We start from the raw sequence: 23,402 nt of genomic DNA on the forward strand, positions 1-23,402 counted from the left end.
TAAGTGGTATTAGATTGTAGACTTTAAGGTAAACATGGAATAAATGTGTGCCAGGGTTGTTCTGCCTCTTTTGGCTGCGAGTTGCATGCGTTTCTTCCGTTGTTTCCAACGTATTTCACGTAACTTAGTCACTTTATTTCTGTGTCTAGTCACGTGACTGCCTGGCCCTGTTTGATTGGTGAAATGAGTCCAACGTCACCACAAGTGACGATAAAACAGTCATGTGACTGCGACCGAGGCAGAAGTCTCACTGACAATCCAAAATAAATCAGTCATGCAAGCAATAATAGATAGATACAAATAAAAGAAGCGAGCGAATGTAACTCAATGTAAAGGAGTAGAAGTTGCGTTTCCTCTAAAAGCAAGAAATCAGAATCAACTTTATTGTCATTGCACATGTTACAGAGCAACAAAATTTCATTTCAGTTTCATCCCATCCAAGAAAACATGAAAAGACAATCACATATAACACGTATAACATGGGGGACAGGACGGGGAGAACTGTGGTTCACCACAAGAGCGACGCCCCTCAGCACTGAATACTGTTTCATTCCACTTATTTACAATGGGATCCTTTAAAATGTGTGTTATCAATAAGTCATTCCATCATTGTGCTCTATAGTTGTTTTTTTCATAGAATTTTGAGCAAAATGTTGAAGTCGGACAAAGGGGAAAGGGGTTTGAAAAACCACTGCTCTAATACACCGACATTGAGTACATGTACTTCAAATTTGAGCACTACAGAGCTTTTCTATGTGACCCACCCAGACTGTTTACCTTTACCTTGCACTTAGTTTCATTACATTGTAAGGTTTAATGAAGGTTCTGGGTCAGGGTAACTATCCACGAATGAGCTTCTACTCATTTGCTTTTTATTTATAAAAATGTTAAACACCATCAAACTTTACTTCATTCAACAATTTACAAAGAGTTGCTGTTTTTATGTCGAATGTAGAGAATTACAAGACCAACAATGTTATCTACAGTGTACCATCTACTGAAGTTAAAATGTACATCTTTTTATTTTAGTTTTCAAACTAAGGTTTGATTTTCTTCAACAACATAAAAAGACGAGAAATAAAAACACAAATAGAATAATCTACGTTAGTATTTTTCTGTTTGCTGTTCCAATACATTCTTATCAAGATACTTGATGAGATTTGACTCATTCACACAAGTTTCAGAACAGCTTTTGTTTTTATTTGTTTATTAATTGATTTAAAACTAAAGATAATATAATAATGATGATGATAATGTCTATTTGTTTAAATGTGAAAAGTAAAAAAAAAATGATCCAATGACACAAAACTAAATAAATCTATTACATTTGCACCTTTCAAAAACAGCTTTTTATAATCATCTTATAGAAACTCTATATTTAAAGGGGTAATGCACTAATAGACCAATGGATTAGTCTGTACCAGCTCTTTATAGGTAGTTAGTTATCTGCAGCAGCTCTTTAACTTTGCCTAAACCAAGTAATTCTCTTAAATATGATGTAACATGCAGTTGGCGTCATTTGACCACCAGAGGGCAGCAAATTGTAAATAATAAAGTAATAGTGTTTGGATGAGAGGAATCCAGGTTTTTACAGTTTCAGAGTAATAATAATATTGCTCTGCAACCACACTTTAAGCATTAAGTATATTGCATATTTTAACTTTGGTGCCACTTTTGTTTTGTTCATATTTTAAATATGCTTTGTTTTAGTCCAAGCTGGAAAATTAACAAAAGTTTAAGACTTTGAATGTTGATAAGAGGTGAGCAAAACTTTAAAAAGCTTCATCCATTCTAGGTTGGACACTATGGGGAAACGTGCATTTTGTAGAATATCTATGCTATCTGTGTTCCAGTGCTGATTTTGACAGCAAATTTTGATTTAGTTTTAGGCATAGTCTTTAGCCTTAGTTTTAGTCAAAACTTAGACATCAGGACTATTTCAGTTAGTCCAGTTTTAGTCATCTAAATGACATTAAGACTTTAGTTGAAGAGAAGGAGAAGATTCACTGTCCACTCAGAACACTTTGGATTACAATATGCTCAAAGACGATGATGGATTTTTGACCAAATAAAAAACTTACATACCCCAGCTTTAAGATTTTAGTCGACAAACTCTGCTACAGATATCGTCAACTAAAATATAAAGGATAAGGGTTGATGCATTTTTCAAAGGTTTGATTACTAATGATCAACCTGATATGGGGTAGTATTAATGTTTGTAAATACACAACAAAATGTAATTAAAGTAGTTTTAATTGGATACCTGCCAAGAAAGTTGGAAAGTTAATTGGATTTAGTTTTTTAGTTAACAAAATGTCAATATAGTTCTCGTTCACGTGTATTTTTATTTTTTATTTAGTCATTGCCTTGTTATTGTCACCTAAAAGAATATAGTTGACAAACTATGACCAAAATATTTACATAATGAAAAGTGATGGATTCCCCAAATTATGTGCACTGCAAAAAAAGGCCAAAGCATGAATAAATTTAAAGAGCAGGAGTTTTAACTTAATCTCTCTCTTTTTTCCATTTCTACTGGTTAGATTTTAAATGCCCTGGCTACAGCCATAGCATGAAACTAGACACAGTAAACAAAAAGTATTGTTCCAGCCAAGAATCCCAAAGAACGGGTCCTCAGATGACTCTGGGACTGAACAGTGGAGTTATCAAATTTCCAAATATCATGGTCACACACGAGACTGTTTTTGTCATATAATTCTGCTCTGGCTTTCTTTGTCCTTGTGACATTTTAGCCCACATGCTCAGACACTCCCAGTACATGCATGTAGATGTGCTAAACAACGCTAGCATTGTGGGCTGCAGCCACTGGAGCACAGCAACACTTACTTGTTATTCAGTGTAAAAATATTCATTTGAGGGCTGCTCTAGTATTCCATGAGAAAGAGAAAATATATGCAATACGATGAGGAAAAAATATCTCTGACGACTTTATATATTTCCGAACTCTTGATGTATATTTAGTGGTAGAATTGCTCTGTAGACATTGTTTCACAAATGGATCATGTTTTGCTTTCCCGGTGTGCAGTTTTTACAGGTTCTCCTTGATATTTAGCTCTCCATTTCCAAAACTATTATTTAAGGGATATTTGCCCTTGCCCTATGGATAAAAAGGGCAACAGAAAACATTAACAATAAAAACATAACATTAAATAGTTAAAAATCAACAATAAAAACCTTCTTTTTTTAACATGAAGTCAACAATAAAATGATTTATGAAATTGAATGAAATTCTTCCCCAGAGATCACTCCACATGTTACACCCTATATTTACGATATACCAGTATCACTTAATAAAAATATATCCAAATTGATGAGCCTAAAGGAGCAATTTCCTCTGATGGTTTGCTATGTTGAAGACTAAATGTTGAAAAAACAAACTAACCCATATAACATATATTAATAATATAACCCGCACACTGAACCTGTAAGAAGAAAGCACAGGATGACATAATTTTCACTACACAATGTGGACATGTCAAACTTTATATCTCACCTATTTTAAAGTGAATTACAGAGTGCAGAAAGCCTTGGACAAGCAGTACTTTATCCTGCACATAATGAATATATTAATTTATCTGTGATGAGCAGATAAAAAGAGGACACTGAGGAAATCAGACCATAGTCAGTCAGAAGAACTCCTGACCAATGAGTTTAGAGACAAAAGCCCATCCTACTTATTAGAGTAGACTGGTACAACCCCCAAATCCTTTTTCTTGGGTGAAAACAAATGTATTTGTATGAAGTTGTGGTGTTGATTGATTATTATCCAACTCTTGACATTTTACTCAAAGGATTTCACATTGACATATTTTGTTGTCAAGAGTGATGCCCTCTATGGATCCAAACCCGGCTTTTACAAACTCACGTTGCTATTGGCTGAGATGGAGGCCGATGACTTTTTGGAGGCACATTTCATCACAAACCTCCACTGTTGGCTCCGCCCCTCCTATGAAAACCAGCATCAGTAAGTGGAGTAAGTTGAATTGAGAGAATTGTCAATAGAGAGGTAGTGCGTATTGAGTAGGTAGTTAGCATAGCATTGATTGGTCTTTGGAGAATAGCGAGAACCAAAAGTGGCAGTTTTTTTCTCCCATATGCCAGTTTTTTTTCTGCCTTATGCCATTTTCTTGTGCGTGCGGCACATTGTCCCAGAATGTCGCACATTGTCCCAGAGTGTCGCACATTGTCCCAGAGTGTCGCACATTGTCCCAGAGTGTCGCACATTGTCCCAGAGTGTCCTAAATTGTCCTATATTGTCTTAAATTGTCCTACATTTTCCCAGTGTCCCAGACGGTCCAAAATTGTCATACCAGTGGTGGTACAGAAGCGTGGCTGCCATTTCGCGCCTACGGCCCCTCTGACCACCACCAACATTCATGCACAATACATATCCATTCATACGAGGCAATATGGGTAAAGTGCCTTGCCCAATGACACAACTAGAATGATTTGGATAGAGTGGGATTTGAACCGCCAACCCTTCAGTTATTGAACAACTATTTGTTCCAGCCTTACTTAAAAGCTCCAAGTTTTTAGTTGAATTAGTGATGATATATGTAGTTAGAGAGTTACTCATCCTTGGAATAGGTCCTCCACTAATAAATACTCACAGAGACAATAAATAACATTTTATTCAAAAGACGGATTCTAAGATGCGCTTTTCAAATTTAAATGAGGTATCATGTGGGACCTGCAGTATGATTGGAACACACACACACACACACACATGCACACACATGCGTAGGATGCACACTTACACAGTAGAGAGAAAAAAAAACAGAGAGAACAGAATGAAGCTCATGTCTCTTTAAACTCAATCACGTTTCAACTCGACGTGTTCACATCTGTACGCGTGCATGTAGAATGATCCATTGCGAGTTATATACATGACGAGCAGCTTCATGTGCGCTCCATCTGGTTGAAGCTACACTGTTTTTATTGAACAGTGCTCACAGGCAGCATCGGGGGCTGCAACAATTATTACAATGGTATCGATTAAAAAAACAGAGAAAATCCCCCCTACGTTGCTGAAAACTGAACGTAGAGGGTGCCATTGTAGGGGTGAAAAGTTCCAACGTCGGGGGCCCCTACGCTCAACAGCGCTGACGAGAACCCTGCCTTCTACATACAAGTCTTGTTCTTCTAAGGATGCTATGAAGCTTCAAACTTTTTAGTAACCCGTCAATTTACTTTACTACGTAGTAAGTAATGGCCAATGAAACTTCACATTTGGCACTTTACACACACACAGGGACATGCACACTCACACACAGCAGCCCAATGCATCAGAGGGAAACTGCGACACTGAGCCTCCTGCTCCTCCCTCCCTTCCTGTCTGAGCTGCTGCAGTCCTCATCTGTCCCACACAGTTCTGCTTCCTCCTGCTCATCAATACACTGTATTAGGACATTGCTAATCATATTTGTGTGTGTGTGTGCGTGTGTGTGTGTTGTTGATAAGAGAGGAAGGAGGGGTGTGTCTAAGCAGGAAGCTTCTACCAGCTGCACATCCAATGCCAGCCATTACTTCACTCACTGCAGCAGCAATCAGCCTCTCTGTGCTGTGTGAGGCAGACACTAACCTGTCTCTGTCCCCTCCTCCCTCTCTCTCTCTCTCCCTCCCTCCCTCTCTCTGTGTTGTATATTCAGCAGCACTGCCCTCCTCTCCTCCTCATCACTTTTTGCCACTCCTGCAGCACCGCTCTTTGCTTGAAGGGAGACACTGTCCTGCTCCTCACCCTCTGATTCTGCATGACTGTCACAAAGGTAAGACATGCTCTGCACCAGCACCAACTTTCAGCCCGACTGCAGTGTTTTACTTCAGGGTCACCTTCGTGGGTCCTCAGATGACATTCTCAGTGTTTGGCCCCTCTGGGAGCATCTGTCTGAAGGGGGTGGGTGCATGGGGATGAGTTTTGGGACTTTCAGTGGAAAGCCTGATTAAAGGGAAGCTGCTTTCCTAGGCTACAGGGGTGTCAGGGGTGTGTGTCCTGTCCTCTCAATAATGATGCAGCCTGGTTATGATGGGACACAAATCACCTTTGCTCTCACATCTGCAGTAGATTACCGGCTGGAAGCAGCTCGTTCAGGGCATGAGGAAGTTATTGTTCCATCTGCGGATGAACTGTTTGAACTATATTGGAAAAAACACTTTAAATTCAGGGAAACAGTTAAAGATCAGGTTGAGCATTGGAAGCCATTCCTCATGTATTGTGTCGCTTTGTTTCGGCTTATTTGGATCTGATGATGAGACCAGAACTCAAATTATGATTTACTGTTCACGAGTTCACCAAGATTTACTTTAAAGTACAACTTCATTGTGATTTGAAGTGTTTATTTTTTCAGTTTTCCTCGACTACATGTTTTAAGTGACAATGACAAGATTAGGACTAATTAAAGAAATACACGTGAATGAAAATTATATTAAAAAAAATATATTGATATTTTTGTTAACAAATGAAAACGAAAATGTAATTTTGTCACATGGGACGAAATCCAATCAGAGATCATGTGGTCGTCTTACACACATCGATCACATCAGATTTGAGTGTGTGTATTTACAAACATTAATACCACCCAATATCAGCTTGATCAATGGTAATTGAATGTTTAAATAGATATGTATATATTTATCCTTTATTTATCCTTTAAATGTATCATTATTATTGTTTTTGATTTGTTTTTTCCTGTTCTTGGCACCAATTACCAAGTCAAATTCCTTGTGCTGTTTTTAAACTGTACTTGGCGCAAATAAAAATCTTTCTGATTCTGATTTCTGAAATAAAATGCATAAACTCTTCTGCTTTGTATTTTCTTTGACTATATCTGTAACAGATTTAGTTGACTAAAATCTTAATGTTATTTTTTACTTGACTAAAACTCAAAAGATTACAACAAATCAGAATTTGCTGAATTGATTGAATACAAGGTTCAAACTGTCCTGTCTTGGTTAATGAGACCACATCAGGGAACTAAAGGATGTTTTTTCAAGACAAACTATAAAATATCAGAGATAAATTTGTCTTCGGTTGAATATTAGGATATTAACACACAATGTGTATGTTCTCACTACATCTTCACCTCAGCTGACAGCAACGTGCATGTGTCGATAACCAGCCTAGAGCTAGTCAAGTGTTTATAGTTGCTCACAGACTAGAGCTACTTCAATCCTCTTTATCAATTAGCAGAGATGGAGAAACAGACACAGAGAGAGGAAATGAGTGCACCTACTCCCGTGCGGAGATTTAGCCTTGACCAAAATAGATGACCCACTACAGACTCAGGACAATGGCCTATTTCCTCTTCATACACCTACATATTCTAGCTAAAAGTTGATGGTGATTTTATTCAAGATGCAGTCTGTGCTACAAAAGTTGAGCCTTTCAGAGCCAGTTTTCTCCCCGAGTACACTATTTTGCTGCCTGTGTGAGTAAAAGCGATAGTGTGGGTGGAGTGTGAGCTGCTGCGTAGGTGGATTCTCTCCACTATGAGAAGTAAAGGAGTAAAAAGGTCAGATGTTCATGTGTTGGCTCTGAACCACAGCCAAAACCAGGCTGTAGACTAGGCCAGAGGCACTGAGGAGAACCTAAACGATTGTAACCTTTTTTCATCCTTTCTTTATATCCTTTGTATGCTTTTTGATTTCTGCCTACGTGAGTCGAAGAAACAAGAGTGTGGAAATATAACGCTGCCTACTTTGACACGTGTGTAAGAGAAGGTGTAAAAGCACTTTACTTATCCGTATCCGAGTGACGATGGGTGTGCGGGAGAAGCGGAGAAACATTGTCAGGAGCTGTTTTCATAGTATTGCTTGCCAACAGCAGAGAAGTCACCTTGGGGTGGGGGGGCGGGGGATACGGGACCAGAGCAGCTCTGCTGACTGGGCTGAACACCCGTCGTCTCCTCAGCACACAGACGGACACTGTTTTAGAGAAGCAGACATAGGGCTGGTGATATAGACCAAAATTCATATCTCACTATGAATCTCGATATTTTTTGACTTGCCAGAAAAACAATTCTAGGTTAAATTTACTGATGAGAAATGCCACACAGACATAACCTTGCCTGCAAGATGGATTCTGGTGTTCACAAACACCAGAATCCATCTTGTGTTGTTCCCGCCTTTGCCTTTCCAACCAGAACTAAACCGATTAGAACCAATCATGGGGCAATGTTGTGGTTTAGGGCGGGATATGTGACGAAGGCAGAAGCGCCGAAGCAAAAATGGCGCATGCGCAGTTGCGGGGAGAGGAACTAGCTGGGCTACCGCTATTAGCATAGCACCGAATCAAAATAGAAAGATGTTGACGCAGGAGAATGGTTAACTCACATACTCGTTGCAAAAACGTCAAGTCACTCAACGACATCATGACCGCAGCATTATTATCCCAAAAGAAAGATATCATCAGCAGAGCCTTACTGTTGTTGTAGCAGCGTCTCTGCGACGCATGCCGATGACGACGACATCATTTGTTACTGTGTGATTGGCTAAAACAAATCATGGTGGACAGGCGCTTCGCCCAATCAGCTTCAAGCATTCTGTTCATGTCCCTCCCTGGTTCCGAAAGGATTTTCTAGACAGACCCAGATCGATGTGGCTCTTGTGAGTGAGTTCTGTAGTGTGGCTTGTTTAGGGACAGTTCTGTTCTGAGAAGTAGTGAAAGCAGCAACTCCTAAAACACGTATTCTACTACAAAAAAAGCTGTAATCTAAAAATATATCGATAGCCAATAGGCAATATTGTAATGTTGCATATCGCCAAAATAGATAACTCGATATATCTTGAATCTCAATTTATTGCCCAGCTCTGGACTGGTATTAAACTTAGTGTATTCAGTATGGACTAAAATAGTAACTAAACCCCAAAATCACTTTTCTCTGCTGAAAACAAATGTATTTGGGTATAAAGTTACTTTGTTGTTGTTTGATTCTTCTCCAACTCTTGTCTTGACATTTTAGTCAAAGGATTTCACATACTGTAGATGTATTTTGTTGTCAAATGTAATGTAATCTAAAAAAAAAGGTGGGACCTAATGTAAACACTAACCCGGAATCAACTACTTGACATCACATTTGGCCAAAAACGGCTACTCCCCATGGATTCTATTTCAAAGTATAAAATTGTTTATTAGTAATAAATAATATCCAATTGATGTTGTAAACATGAGGAACCCTTTAAGGCTCATTCCACAGGAGTCTTATGATATCTGAACACTCCACGTTTGGAAACTCTATAGAAAAAGCAGCAAACCTTGGAATGTAGTGGTCTGTTGTGCGAACATATGATCCTACCAGGTCGTTAAGACACAATGACACATAGATACTTAAAGCTGATATCCGGAGTTTCTGAGAAATCTATGTTTATGTACCATTCTTTTGAAATGCAAAAACATACCTATCTAGTCTTTTACTATGGTCCACTGCCGGAGGTCATTCATATACATTAATGTATATAAGTCCCGCCTTTGTCCTATAGACCCTTGCACAAATGTAAAAAAGTGCAGTGAACGCCCAGCCTATGGGCTTTGACTTCCTGTTTTTGGGACTGTCAATCAAAGTGAATGCAGACCTGTGCACGGAAAGAAGGCCACATTTCACAACAACAAACAGGTGAATATGATTTTGGCTCTTACTTGACCCATAGACCTATATCAATGCAGTGGGGTGGCAGTCACCCAGTGGGATCTGTCATTGTGCCCTTGGGCAAGGCACTTCACCTACATTGCCTAGTATGAATGTAGTGTGTGAGTGAGTGTTGGTGGTGGTCGGAGGGGCCGATGGCGCACTATGGCAGCCTCGCTTCCGTCAGTCTGCCCCAGGGCAGCTGTGGCTACAATAGTAGTTTACCACCACTAAGTGTGGAGTGAAAGAATAATGCCTTAATTCTGTAAAGCGACTTTGAGTGTCTATGATAAAGCGCTATATAAAACTGATGCATTATTATTTATTATTAATGCGACCTAATGCGACCTTATGTCCCGTGATGCGCGTGCAGAAAAGTAGAGGCGTGGCTTCTGGTAGATTGGCAGAGGCAGAAGAGGAAGTGGAGCGGTTTAGGGCGGGACATCGAGACGTTTTTCAGAAACTCTGGTTATCAGCTTTAAGGGCTTTGTATTATGGAGGAATAAAGAGAAGTAATCAGGATAAAAACACACATTATGCATTAAGGTAGTCTTTGAATTCTAGTGATACTACTTCATTCTTTATTTGCTAATAAATCTGTTGATTCAGGTGTTTAATTGGACAACTAAACAACACTGAAACATTTTGACTTGAAGCAACTGATGGTGATAGTTAAATTTAGGTCAAACATCCCAATGCCTCTATGTTTGCAGAAATATCATGATCCATACTCAAAGATAAAGTATTCCCTTAAATATTAGTTTATAGCTCGGAGCAGCGTTTGTCCATGTGATCATTACTCAAGTCTGAATATCTGATTAGTTAATTTTAAGTGATCTGTCCCCTTTATTAGGTAAGCTGACACACTATACTATTGACTCCTTTCAAAATGCTGACAGAAAAAGTCATTGGAAGTTTAAATCCGCAACCTCTGCTTTCAAACACAGGTCGGTCAAAACATATGTTGTTTAGTGCTTTAGGAACAAGACTTGGCCACAAATGCTTGTTTATACATCAGGATTTTATGTTTAAATTTTCTACTAAACAGCAATTTTCAGAAATCAAGAGGCCAAGACCAGATTAGTGCCACTATTTCCGCGTCAGAAATGGCTTTAAAATCAATAGCAGTTGTGCACTGTTTTTTTCACCTGAGCATTAGAATGAACATGTAGAGAAAAAAAGGTTGTTGTCCTTTCAAACAGCATCCTGCTCACAGTGGTGAAGAAGAAGTCTTTCAGCTGCAATTTACACATCAGGATTCAGCTTGAGATTATCATTAGTGTCTCTGGACCTTCTGTCCTCATCTGCTCAGTGATTACACGCATGTGTGTGCATCTGAGTGTGAGAGCACAAGTGTGAGCTGGCAAACACGTTAAGTGTAGGCAGATGGATAAATACCATTAATGACTTACCAGCGCAGAGTGAAAAGGCTGCTCCACCAGGACGAGCAGAAACCCTTTCAACGATTGTTATTTGATCTAAATAAACATCACTCATGTGTTTGTATTGTCAGGATTGTTGACTTTGATCATAAAGTCAGAAAAATAAACACCACAGCTCATGACATTTGCTGTCGGGAGAAAGGGGGAGAAGAAAAAACATGTGTACTGTAACAATTCTTAGAATTCTTCTAGAAAAGACCACCAAAGTGTCCTTCAGCTCAAAGACCATCACAGCGTGTCACATTTATTATTGTCCAGAGTTCAAATCCCACCTGGGCCATCACTGTGGGATATGAGCAAGTCTCTCAACACAAACTGCTTGTGTTGTACGTAGCTTTAGATAAAAGCGTCTGCTAAATTAAAGATCTGGGCATATACTCAAACAAGGAGTCAATCTCTGAGCATTGATTAAAAGTGGAGTCTGCAGTCCTGGTTAGAAGCCCTTTTGTTAAACTGGGTGAAATGGTTCTCCCATCCTGAGAGTTTTCATACATTATGTATTCAGAACAAAAAAATCAGCCCTCTGTAGCAGCTGGAATCCTGTACAAAATTCTGACCTTCATGTTTTCTCCTGCCCACGCCCCCTTCTGTCCCTCCCTTCTCCTGCATACGCACTCATCACTTATAGGGATGGGTACCGAATTCGGTACTTTTTTAGATACGGACCGAATTGCTTTGGTACTACCTGGTACCGATTGACGTATAATCAAACGGTACCATGTTTTGTTACCTAAACGCGTCATTGTGACTGTGAGGGAGTGGAAGAGTAGGAGATTTCCCATGCATAACATTGCACGCACATGACGGCAGTAGCTTTTTAGAATGCGCTGCAGACTGAGAAATTATCGAACCCCCTAAGCTCCACGCAGGAACATGACAGGCGTAAATGTGAGCTTCACTCCTGAACAGCTGCTGTACCCACTACAAGAGAGTTGGAGAACAAGTTGCTAAGGGTTCAGAGCTACGCCTGAAGAGTAGCGCAGATATAATTCCTGGTTCTGTGGCGCGCGTGCACACACACACACACACACACACACACACACACACACACGCTTCTGTGTCCAACAACTCGCCACACTTGAGGGCGACCGTGGCTCAGGTGGTAGAGGGTCGTCTTCTGATCGAGAGGTTGGGGGTTTGATCCCAGTACCTGACTATGTGTCGAAGTATCCTTGGGCAAGACACTGAACCCTAAGTTGCTCCCAGTGGTCGACTAGCGCCTTGCATGGCAGTCCTGTCCCACTGGTGTGTGAATGTGAGAGTGATTGGGTGAATTAGCTGATATGTAAAGCGCTTTGAGACTGCTTCAGTGTGGTGATAAAGCGCTATATAAATCTAGTCCATTTACCATTTTTGCCGTAAAATACTTGCGATATAGAGCCGCTTTTTAATTTGTGCATTATAATGTTGCTACAATACAAACAGTTGGTTTGATATATTTGTTTAATTATTATATTATTATTCTTAGAGTAGGTCTTACTAGCTCAAATTATGCTAGCTTTCCAACAGTGTCGACCAATGTGTGATACAGTAATTCATCATAAATCATGGTGACACATTAAAAGCTTGCACATCCCAAGTATTCTGTTTGGTGGACACTTTCAGTTGAAAAGCTGGAACTTACCCTGTGACCCCTGAAATAGTTTTGCTGCAGTTTGGTAGGATGCCACAAAAAGATTGAAGGGGAGTTGGTGACATAGAAGAGAAGAGTGACCAAGACGCAGGGGGGTGGGCTTGGCCTTTGGAGCACTTCTTTATTTGTTCCTCTAGACGCCGGTGAAAATGCTCCCCAACGAACACTAAAGAGAGACCAGGGGGTGATAAATGATGTCTGCTCCCTAGAGGACACACACAAACACACAAACACACACATTTGTGTCTCCAACCATCATCCAAAAAGCACAGGAACACACACCAACTCATTAAACCTATCTTCTCCAACCTGCTGACGTGAATCCTGTATAATGCAAAGTAGCGTTAGAGCTGTGCTGAACGTGTTTGCAATTACAAACCTGCAAACAATCTAATTATAAAGTAGGCCAGCGTTGCTCTGATGTCAGGCTCTCATATGTGGTCGAAAAGGACGTCTGAAAAGCATTTACCAAGTGTTTATAGTAAGGCTGCTGCTGTTAACTGTAAGGATGTTATGGCTCTCATGGAATGAAGTGTTTCATTAATGAAGGCTCCTCCTCCTTCTCACAGTTGAAGAACATGCAATTAACGAATTTCTGGCAAGTCCAAACGGTTCAGACATCTTCACACGAGGAACATTTCCATCCATTCATTTTAATCGACAGTGACTTAGACGACTGGCCATTTGTCAACTTTAGTGTTTACTCGCACGCCCTCTCACTTGTAGGACACACAGAGTAGCACATTACACTCAGAGCTAAATCGCTAACCTGGCAACCACAAATCTGCCATTGCTGGACTAGAAAGAACTAAGTAAACAGCGGCTTAGTAGATTACAAATGCTAAACCCAGAATAAGGGTTTTCTGTTTTTTTCACTACTTTCCAAATAGAGACTGAATTAAGACAGTCAGAGAGAGAGAGAGAGAGAGAGCTGTACGTGTGAAGAGGATGGCCAGACAAAGAGAGTGGAAAAAGGAAGAATAGTGAGAAAAGCATTTACCACAGGAAGACATTCAGATATCATGAGCTCATAGCCTTTCAAAATGCTTCTCAGTATGAATGTGTAAAAACTGTGCTTTTTAGCTTTGTCTAAAAAAAAAAATAAAAAAAAGAGAGAGAGAGAGAGAGAGAAAGGTCTCTTTTTGAGTTGCTGCAAAAATCTTGGCTGGAAGTCTTGTGAAGTTATTTGTAAAGTCAATGGAAATATTGTCCATTAGCAGCATTTATTTCCCTCTTCTGCCTGAAGCTGAGATTATGGGAGCATCCTGTACGTTTGTCACTGCGTCTGTGGGCATCTGTGCAGTCACAACAGACAGGAAGGACAAAGGACGGGTTTCCTGTTTGTGGGCCTGGGGACAAAATAATCAGTGCACAGAGACAGATGTGAGTGTGTTACAGTATATTTGTGTATGTTTATGATTGCATGTACAGTGTATTTTCATTATAGACTCAGCCAGAGAGACTTCAGCCTCCAATGTCATTAACCAGTGGCGGCTGGAGAAAATCATTACAGCTGGGGCTGTGCCATATCAAGTCAGTTTCAGTAACCATCCCGATACAAATGAACAGAAACGGCAGGAAATCAGTGCTCTGTGAAATAATAATTATTTAATGTCGATATTAATAACTTGAGGCATTTTTGCACAAAACATAAACATGTTGCACAACCACAATTTTGGCAATAAATTACTTGCTGTAACAGTCCTATCTGTCCCAGCCATTTTGACGAACAAACCACGGGAAGCAATATAAAGTATTTAAATGACTACATCCAGCTAGCCAGGCCTTCCTGTGGTACCAGTTATGTATAAACTTTACCTTTCTCGCTGGCTTTTTGGCTTATTTTGATGTTAGGCTGATCTGGGCCTGGATCTGTAGTTTTTCCACCAATGTTCTCCTCTCAAATGGACTTTGGAGAAGAGACAGTATAGTTTCACTGTCCATCATTGTTTTCATCATTGTCATCACATCAGCGTCATTGATTGAACGTACGTCTTTATCATCTTCTTTTTTCAACTTCCGGCAGACTCGATGCATCAAAGGCTTATTGCTGCCCTCCACAGGTCCTGTGTTTCCCCTCAGGCACACTTGGCTTGGATGATATATTCATCGCTCTTTGGGCATCAGATTCGACTACACTGATTGGATAATTCCTGTTGCTATGTCAAATCTCTTGTTGGCTGCTCTGCTGCACTGGCAGGGCGATTTTTCTATCGCCCAAGTGACTCAGCAGAGATGAGCAGGAAACTGTTTTCCTCCAAAATTATAATTTAGATTTTGTATATGACATGTCAAAATAATTGTTTATTTAAGAAAAATATTTATTGCCCAAGTGCCCTCTATTTGCTAGCTGCCACTGTCATTATATAAGAGAGGAAACTAGGGATAGCAGATCAGATATCCAACAGAAATGATGCTTATAGATTATTGGCAGTGGTTCTCAAACTTGTTTTGGCTCAAGTACCCCCTTTTCTCCTATTTCTGATTCCAAGTACCCCTTTGTCTGACCACAACAAAGATGTCAAGTTCATCTTAGTTCAGGGGCCAAATATGGACCAATCTCAAGTAGGCCGAAGGTTTTAGGTTGGAGAAATAAAAATGTTAACATCATGCCTTAGTTTTTTAATATCAGTACCTGCTAGATCTTCACTTCAAACATTATCTATTTTGTAACAATTTTTTGTGTAATTCAAAGGAATTTTGTGGAATTGTCAGTGAGAAATTGCAAGATTTGTGGAAAATTTGAGAGTTGTGATATAAACAAAGGAAAACTGCAAGCCCCTAAAAATATTGTAGAATTTCATTAATTTGGTGAATTTGAGATATGTACAACTTGATTCTTTGGTAATTTACACAATAATAATTGCCGATTTTGATGCACTAAAGGGCCGGATTTGGCCCTCGGGTCTTTAGTTTGACACATGTGGATGACAACATTTTTGAAACAATATTTAGTGCTTCATGAATAGATTTATTTCTATAGTTTTTATCATTTCTGTTCATCTCCCACCTGCTGTGGGACCAAGACTGACCCTTTTATGTTAAAATGATTTTCGAATCAACATCCCCCGTTTGAGAAACCCTGGATTATTGCATGTGCTTTGTTGATCAGGTGTGTTGCACTACACTTAAAGCTGCACTACCTGATCTTTGAACCATGACAGAGGGGCATCGCTGAATTCGAACTGTAAATATTGTTCCCATTCTGATAATCCCTCCCAGACTCCTCCTCTCACAGAAGTGCATGAAATCGCACACGAGAGCTGAACGTGCACTACCGGTAAAACACATCACCACTCAAAACGATGCACACCAAATACAGGAAAATGGAACATCTCGAAGGAAAACAGCCACTGGCGTCCAAAGTTAATCCAAGACTGAAAACAAGTTTGCACCGTGCACGCGCTTCAATATATATCGCGCCAGCCAATGAGGAGGCTCCTTCATGGGCTCTGCTCACCCCTCCTTTCTCTAAATCCTGTGATTGGAGCTGGAGGAGGTGACGGCCAAGATTTTTTCTTCCGGGGTTTTATTAACTAAAATAATTCATTATAAGGCACAGACAGCACGCAGACGTACAATTTTTTCAGAAATGATTACTTTTATAATATACTATATGATGCTAATAAGATTTTTTTTAATTAAAGAAAATAAATCCAGCTTTAAGAAAAACACTGCTTTACATTCCACCTTTGGAGATGCATTTATTAAGTGTATTACTGTGTGTATTGCACAGTAAGAGCTGAGTGAGCATTAGAGAGCAGTGAGTGAGAGAACGTAAGCACTAATTCCACCCACACTCTCCTTCTCACACACACTTCCACATCAGAGTTCATTAGAGTCAAACCCAGCTCTGTTCTGCCAATGGCCACTGATCACAGTGTAAATATAGATGTGTTTCTCTGCAGGGCTTGATGTGTCTATTTCTTCTTCTTCTTCTGTTGTTACGATCCAAGCGGAATCGGTCATTTAAGTTTGTATTTGCGTTTCCTTCACCTGTTCGGCATCCATTGTAAAACGCTTGAGGGTGAGGGATTACTAAAGGGAGAGTATGGAAGAGTTGAAGCGCTGTTTGTATTAAAAATATTCATCTTTAATCCTTGTTTCTGATGCTGATGTCATCAAACCATTTTCAGATGGCAGCATTGGTTTCTGCACAGAAGGTCTGCAGTTATGATGCTTAGTACATGTTAATGAAAAACATCTCCTACAGTGGTTAATATGTTTTTGTTTAGTTTGAAAGCTCTGATTTAAGTCCTTCATGCCCCACTTTGGCACATCCTAAAATCATCATATGCATAATGTCATGACCAGAGGTGAAAGTAACAGATCACAAGTATTCACATTACTGTACTTGAGTTGCTTTTATTGGTACTTTTTGAGTATATTTCTAAATCAGTAACTTTACTTGTACTTATAAGTAAGTTTTAAATGAAGTAAAGTAATGCATCATTACATTTCTACACCCAACCATTACTGAGTAGGGATGTCCCAATACAACCTTTTCATTTTCGATATGAATACCGATATTGTAGCCTTGCATATCGGCCGATACCGATATTGATCCGACATCAGCATGAATCATACAAACTTTTTTTTTTCTTTAATAAAAAAAAAAAAAAATTACTTATTTTGTAATGTGGAATGTTAGAAAAGACTTGATAAAGTGATGTTATTCAAACAAAGAACAATAGTCAGCAACAGTAGGGATGAGGAAATCAACATAATATCTACAGTACAATATCTACAATTGAATAAAATAAATAAAAAAAATTATTGGGGAAAAATTTAAATAAATATCAGAGAATTTGAATCCGATATTTGTTTTCAGGCTAATATCGGACCGATATCGATATTGGATCGGGACACCTCTATTACTGAGTAAATTATAATTTTTTGTTTTAAAATGATAAACGGACATTGTGAAACTACAAAAAATGAAATAACCAGACAACAGTCAAATCACATCATTGATGACCAACCAGATTAAACGTAACGCACCGCGCCAGAAGACCATTGAATGGAGGTTATTTTCTCAGTTTGAGTTCATAAATGTAGCTATACTTTGAGCCTGATCATTTTTTTTATTATTTTGAATTGAATTAATTGGTGTTGTTTTATTTAAAAACAAGTTGTACATTTGACAAACCTTTTTATATTTATACAGATGCCTTTGTGGAAAATAAATGAAGTTCCAGTTGTGCAAGATTTGGTCTTTTCCATTTTAAGTTTATATTATGAGATGTTTACTGTATGCATGGGAACCATTGCATGATTTATTACCAAAAATAAATGTGGGAGGTGAAAGTAACTACAGTAGTAACTTTTACTTTGAGTATTATTTAATTACTGAGTTACTTTTTACTTGTACTTGGGAACTTTATGTATGACTTACTTCTTCTTCAAGTAGCAGTACTTTTACTTGAGTAGGATATATTAGTATTCTTTGAACCAGGTCATGACTAGAGGTGTAAAGTTTTTATTTTTCTAATTTAGCCAAATAACACAGAAAAGTTCATATTTGACTCTGTGGTCTGTGTTTTACATTTGGCTTTCAAACTGGGACACGAGCCTTCTGTGCTGTGGTATCAGGCTTGTAATCAGCAGATCAATGCCACACAGTTGAAAGATGTGCATGACTGACTGTGTGATGGATGTCCGGCGTATTGGTAGCGAGACAACACTGTCCTACTGAGAAAGAGAGAGAGAGATGTGTGCTCTAACAGTTTGATGTATGCTGGCTGGGATATTTTAGCCCTATGGTTGTTTCTCCCTCTGGTGATCATCAGCCCTGTAGCTTTGAAAAAATAGGTCAAATTTACCACACATTAACCGTCCTCTCATATGGGAACACTGTCATTTCACATGTAGCTCATATAGAAATGCATGAACACTTTTTAGAGCTCAGAGCATTTTTTTAAATTTTATTTAAACAGAGCTGAAAGGGATCATTGTTTTTAATCAGATATAGACATACGTAGTTGTAGAGATGGGAACTGTTAAGAATTTAGCGATTCCGATTCCATTATCGATTCTCACTGGGTGAGGGAATTAAATAATACAAATGGATTTGTTTGCTTTAACTCTTTATTATCTTATCTTTGTCTATTTAATTTCCCGCCGGGGTATTGGCTCTCTTTTAATCCATCAGGTAAAGCAGGTATAGATCGTTTTTACCGGATAATAATATTTACAATATATGAAAATTTGGCTAGAAACATTTGAGAATATATTTACAGTGCTCCTTTTGAACTTGAACAACTTGATCCAAAACTAAATGAGACATTAAACAAATAATTCTTCTGTAAAAAAGAACATATGAATCAAAAGTACAGCTGCACTTCTCAGCTGTGGTAGATTAACTATTTTTGTGCAGAAAAATGAGCATGTTTGCCCTGTCAGGAAGGATACAAGATCGTTCTGGACTTAGGGTGTCTCCAGCTGTGGAGAACACCCTTTCAGATGGTGTTGAGGATTCTTGGACACAGAGATAATCTCAGCTAAAGCTGACACCATTGGCAATGTGTCCCTCTTCATCCACTACCAGAGGGTGGCGCTGTCCTTGGTTGGGATGGGAGGAAGGTTTCTATATAGTTGGACTTCTTCATCCACTCTTTGGATTATGTAAGGCCGTATAAAATCCACGTTAACGGAATTGTGGACGGAATCGACCAATGAAAATGGAATTCACCGTTGAACACGGAAATGGACAGAATTGGCATGAACGTAAAAATTTAAATTGTTGCTCGAAAGTTTGTTTCTTCTTTTTTTTAGCAGAAAAGGAGGACAGTGATTCGCTTGAATCCATTTTTGTTCCCAGTATTCCCAGAGATATTATCTCACTCCGCAACACCAGATTGGCCAGATTGTGATATTGCTGTGTAAACATGAAACAAACATCCACCATTGTTTTACTATAACTTTTAGTCTGAAAACACCAGAAATGTGTTGGGAATTCACGTTTGCAGAGTTTTTAGGGCAAATACATGAAATCACAGTAAAAACACTTCAATGCATTCATTTATTCGACTCCACATCAAACAATGCAATGTGCAAAACTTTTCCAACACTGTCAATAAGAGAGTGTTTATAGTGGAGATTAAAAATCTAACTTTCGGCAATTTTACCTTCAACATCTTTTTTTGGGCAAATTATTTGATTTATTGATTTCCTAGTTCAACGGTACATAGTCCAATATCATAGTCACAAATGTTTGAATTTGTTTTTTTGAATAAGTTGAAGATGTGAAAATAATAATTTTTTCAGTATGATCCAATAAACTGGAGCGTTTGATGATCTGTTATCATGTGGAAACCGTGTGATAGACTAGTTTCATTGGACTGCATCACTGCAACCTTTTAAAATGCAGTAGAGAAACTCTGTGGTCCTGCTTCTGGGTCTCTGCTTCAACTTTACACTAGACACTCTGTATTAAACAGCTACTGATCAAAGTCCCTCTAGCCAACATGCTCCATCAGCATCATTATTTTCATCTCTCAAAGACTGATTAATCATGTTTTAAGGCAGTGCCTGTGCTTTCTTTAGTGATGAATTGCAATAATTGGATGAAGGTGCTTCTTTGTCTCTTGCTTTTGGGTTTATGGTTCAACTCCCTTCTCTGAATTTAGAGAGATTAAGACCCACAGATCAAAACATCAAGCCCTGTAGAAATAGATGGGTTAGAATAACTAAGTAGACACAGGAATATTAATCTACACATCTACTGAATACATAAAGACCATGACTTTCATTAAAAGATTCAAAGTAAAACCTGATTAAAACTAAACATGTCAAGTTATTAATAAACAATTATAGCGAAAACCTTTTTACTAAAGGTAAAGATATTAAAATGTCACAAGATGTATTGTCAAGATCTACTCCATAACAGATTGTTATGGTTTATTATTTTTTTATATTTTTATTTAGTTGAAAAGATCATACGTCTCTAAGTAAGTCCAGAGTTAGAAATTTGCAGTTGGAAGAAAAACCATGCTTTTATTTGACTTTTAGTCTCTTTTACCTTTCCTAAAATATAGAATCCTTATTGTGAGCCCATTAAAGTCTATCATATTGTATCGTGAACTCAGTGTATTGTCCCACCCCTACTAAAAACCATTAAGTGAGATACAGCAGTATTATTGAATAGTGTACACTTAAAGACTTAACTAGGTGGTACATGAGGGATATTATTTTCGCACTCACAAACGCATGCTTACACTTAGGATTACATAATGTTCTTGAAACACCGCGTTTCACGCACCGTTGGATGTGACATGAGTCACTGATACATGATAGGGTGAAGAGCGGGGATTCCACCATCAAGGCGGGACTATGAAGGAAAAGACGGAAGCATCCCGGAGGTCGGCCTCTCGGTTTCGGGAATTGATCGCGAAGTGGCGCTTGAGCCAGCGCTAACGAATCTCATGCTAACTTGTAAAACGTGTTTGTAATAAATAGCGTCAACTCTATTCCTCAACTTCAGTTTTATTATAAGTGTGAGTCCTCCTCTAGCATTAAAGACTTGGGCAGGATTTCAGCTCCGGTCGGCTGTGTAGACCTTCGGGAACGGACCGGAGCCAAGACCTAATGCCAACATACAAAAGTAGCCTAATGGTAAAAGAGGACCTAATATTAGTATAACACTGTCAAACTGGGTTTTATTTAAGAAATGCACATGCTATTGCTAATGGGAGGTAGAAGACAACATTGCCACTTTCCTCCATTGCACTGTGGTCCAGTTCCATTGGTCAAGTGGCCATACTGGATGAAGAATGGGGATCTGACTGACCACAACTTAAATGACGGATGATTGTTTTTTTTTCGATTTGTTTCTGTGAATGTCTTTCTTTATCCTTAAAGGGAAATATAAAAGACTGATATCAAAGTTGTCATTGTGTATTCTAGAATTACACATATTGTGACTTTCAAACAGAAAATCTGAGCAGTTCCAAATAGTCTAAGTGTGTGTGTGTGTGTGTGTGTGTGATTGAGAGAATGCAGGTGGTGTGACAGAGAGGAGTTAATCTGTGTCTGCTAAAAGCCTCCCCCGCTCCCCCTCTCTGTCTGCCTTCTTCTTTGTTTCTTTGAATATTTCATCAGTTGCTGTTGGCCAGTCTGCCCTGTCCTTCTCTCCCTCCGTCCCTTTTTTCTTTCTATTCTCTTACCTTAAACTGCCTCTCCTAACATTATGCATGTTTCCTTTTCTTTTCTTTTTCTTCTGCGATAATATCTTTTGTTTAGTGTCTTTTGTCTTGATTCTTTCTTCACTTTGGGGCTACAACCCCCTCTCCATCTGTCAAGTGTGAGACCCCGCTCGCATCATTATGCTCCAAAAAGCATGTGGCAGAGCCTCCTTAGGGGAAAGCTACAGCAAGCACAAGGGAGATGATTAATTTAGATCATTTATGTTTTACCTTTTACCGTTTTTAATGCATTTGGAAAATATGAACCTGACAGTTCAAAATATGAGTATATGTTTAATAGCATCTGATAATATGTAGAAATATTACAGCTAAGGTCACCAATCCTTGTATTACCTGGATGACATTGACCACACTGATGACAAACCTTTTTACCGTAGATTCCACACCCACTCCTCTGTGTACACGTTGGCTGATAAGAGCCTTCAACTGGTTTAAGTGTTTCCTGTCCAACAGCGGTGCACTCACTCTGCATCACAGAGTTGTAATGGGTTTACATCTAAGAGCATACATAGGCTACGTTCAGAATACTGGTAAATACAGCCCAAAACCAATGTTTTATTTTATTTTATCAAATCCTAACCAGGCCACTTTCATATGTGGTTCTAAATTAATTACATGTTTATTATTTTGCAATGCAACTCATGTCTGAACAACCAGGTCGTATTTATCTGACCTTTGTGTCATTGAAATGCGATAATCATCCCAATTCCGCGTCCCAGGAGGGAGAAAAAAGGTCTTCTTATAATTAGGTGATGTTTTGGTTGTAGAGAAACACCAAGAAGAGATGCCTCCATATTCCATAAACACAGTGCGTGGCTGCTTGGTCACGTATTATCTCAGGACTAGTTTTCTTTTGCATATGTGGGTCATTTCAGGATTGCATTCAATTGATACTCTGAACCAGTGGTTCTTAAACTTTTTTGGCTCAAGTACCCCCTTTGTCAGAGTACAACATTTTGCTTAGAAAACTACAGTATTTAAAAACAACTATAGAGCATAATGATGGAATAAACAAGTGATGACACACATTTTAAAGAATCTTGCTTTGTAAACTAGAAAAACCCTCAGAGAGCGCAGACCTCCGCCAAGCAGCTCAAGCTCAGCTAAAGCTCCTTAGCCGTGACCGGAGCTTATCATGACTACCTGTCAACATTGAGCTGTTGACTCTGAGAGAACCTATGACAACAACAAGAAGTTCCACAGTGTGGATGGGGAAAATGAATGGGATATATATATATATATATATATATATATATATTTTTTTTTTTTAACCTTACCGCTCTGCGCTTCATGCTTGGCAGAGGTAATAATTGGAAAGAAACCGTATTTAGTGCAGTAGTTCCCAATCTTTTATGGATCATGACCCCATTTTGATATCAAGAATTTCTGGTGACCCCAAAGATTTTGTTCTAGAATCAGTTTTTGCTCATGTTTGAGCTCAGATATTTATATACAGTAGTCCCACGTTTATCACGAGGGTTAC

General features: G+C 38.8%; 1 protein-coding gene across 1 annotated transcript in view; it reads left to right on the forward strand.

Moving 5' to 3' along the window:
• Window positions 1-5,436: 5,436 nt before the first annotated feature.
• Window positions 5,437-23,402, forward strand: part of coro2ba (coronin, actin binding protein, 2Ba) — a 42,023-nt gene continuing 24,057 nt past the window's right edge. The window contains exon 1 of the mRNA XM_028441752.1: window positions 5,437-5,786. Coding sequence (XP_028297553.1) covers window positions 5,772-5,786 — 15 coding nt within the window. The 5' untranslated portion in view covers window positions 5,437-5,771. The remainder of the gene's footprint in view (window positions 5,787-23,402) is intronic.

Source organism: Gouania willdenowi, chromosome 3 (genome assembly GCF_900634775.1).
Source record: "Gouania willdenowi chromosome 3, fGouWil2.1, whole genome shotgun sequence".
Taxonomy (NCBI): domain Eukaryota; kingdom Metazoa; phylum Chordata; class Actinopteri; order Blenniiformes; family Gobiesocidae; genus Gouania; species Gouania willdenowi.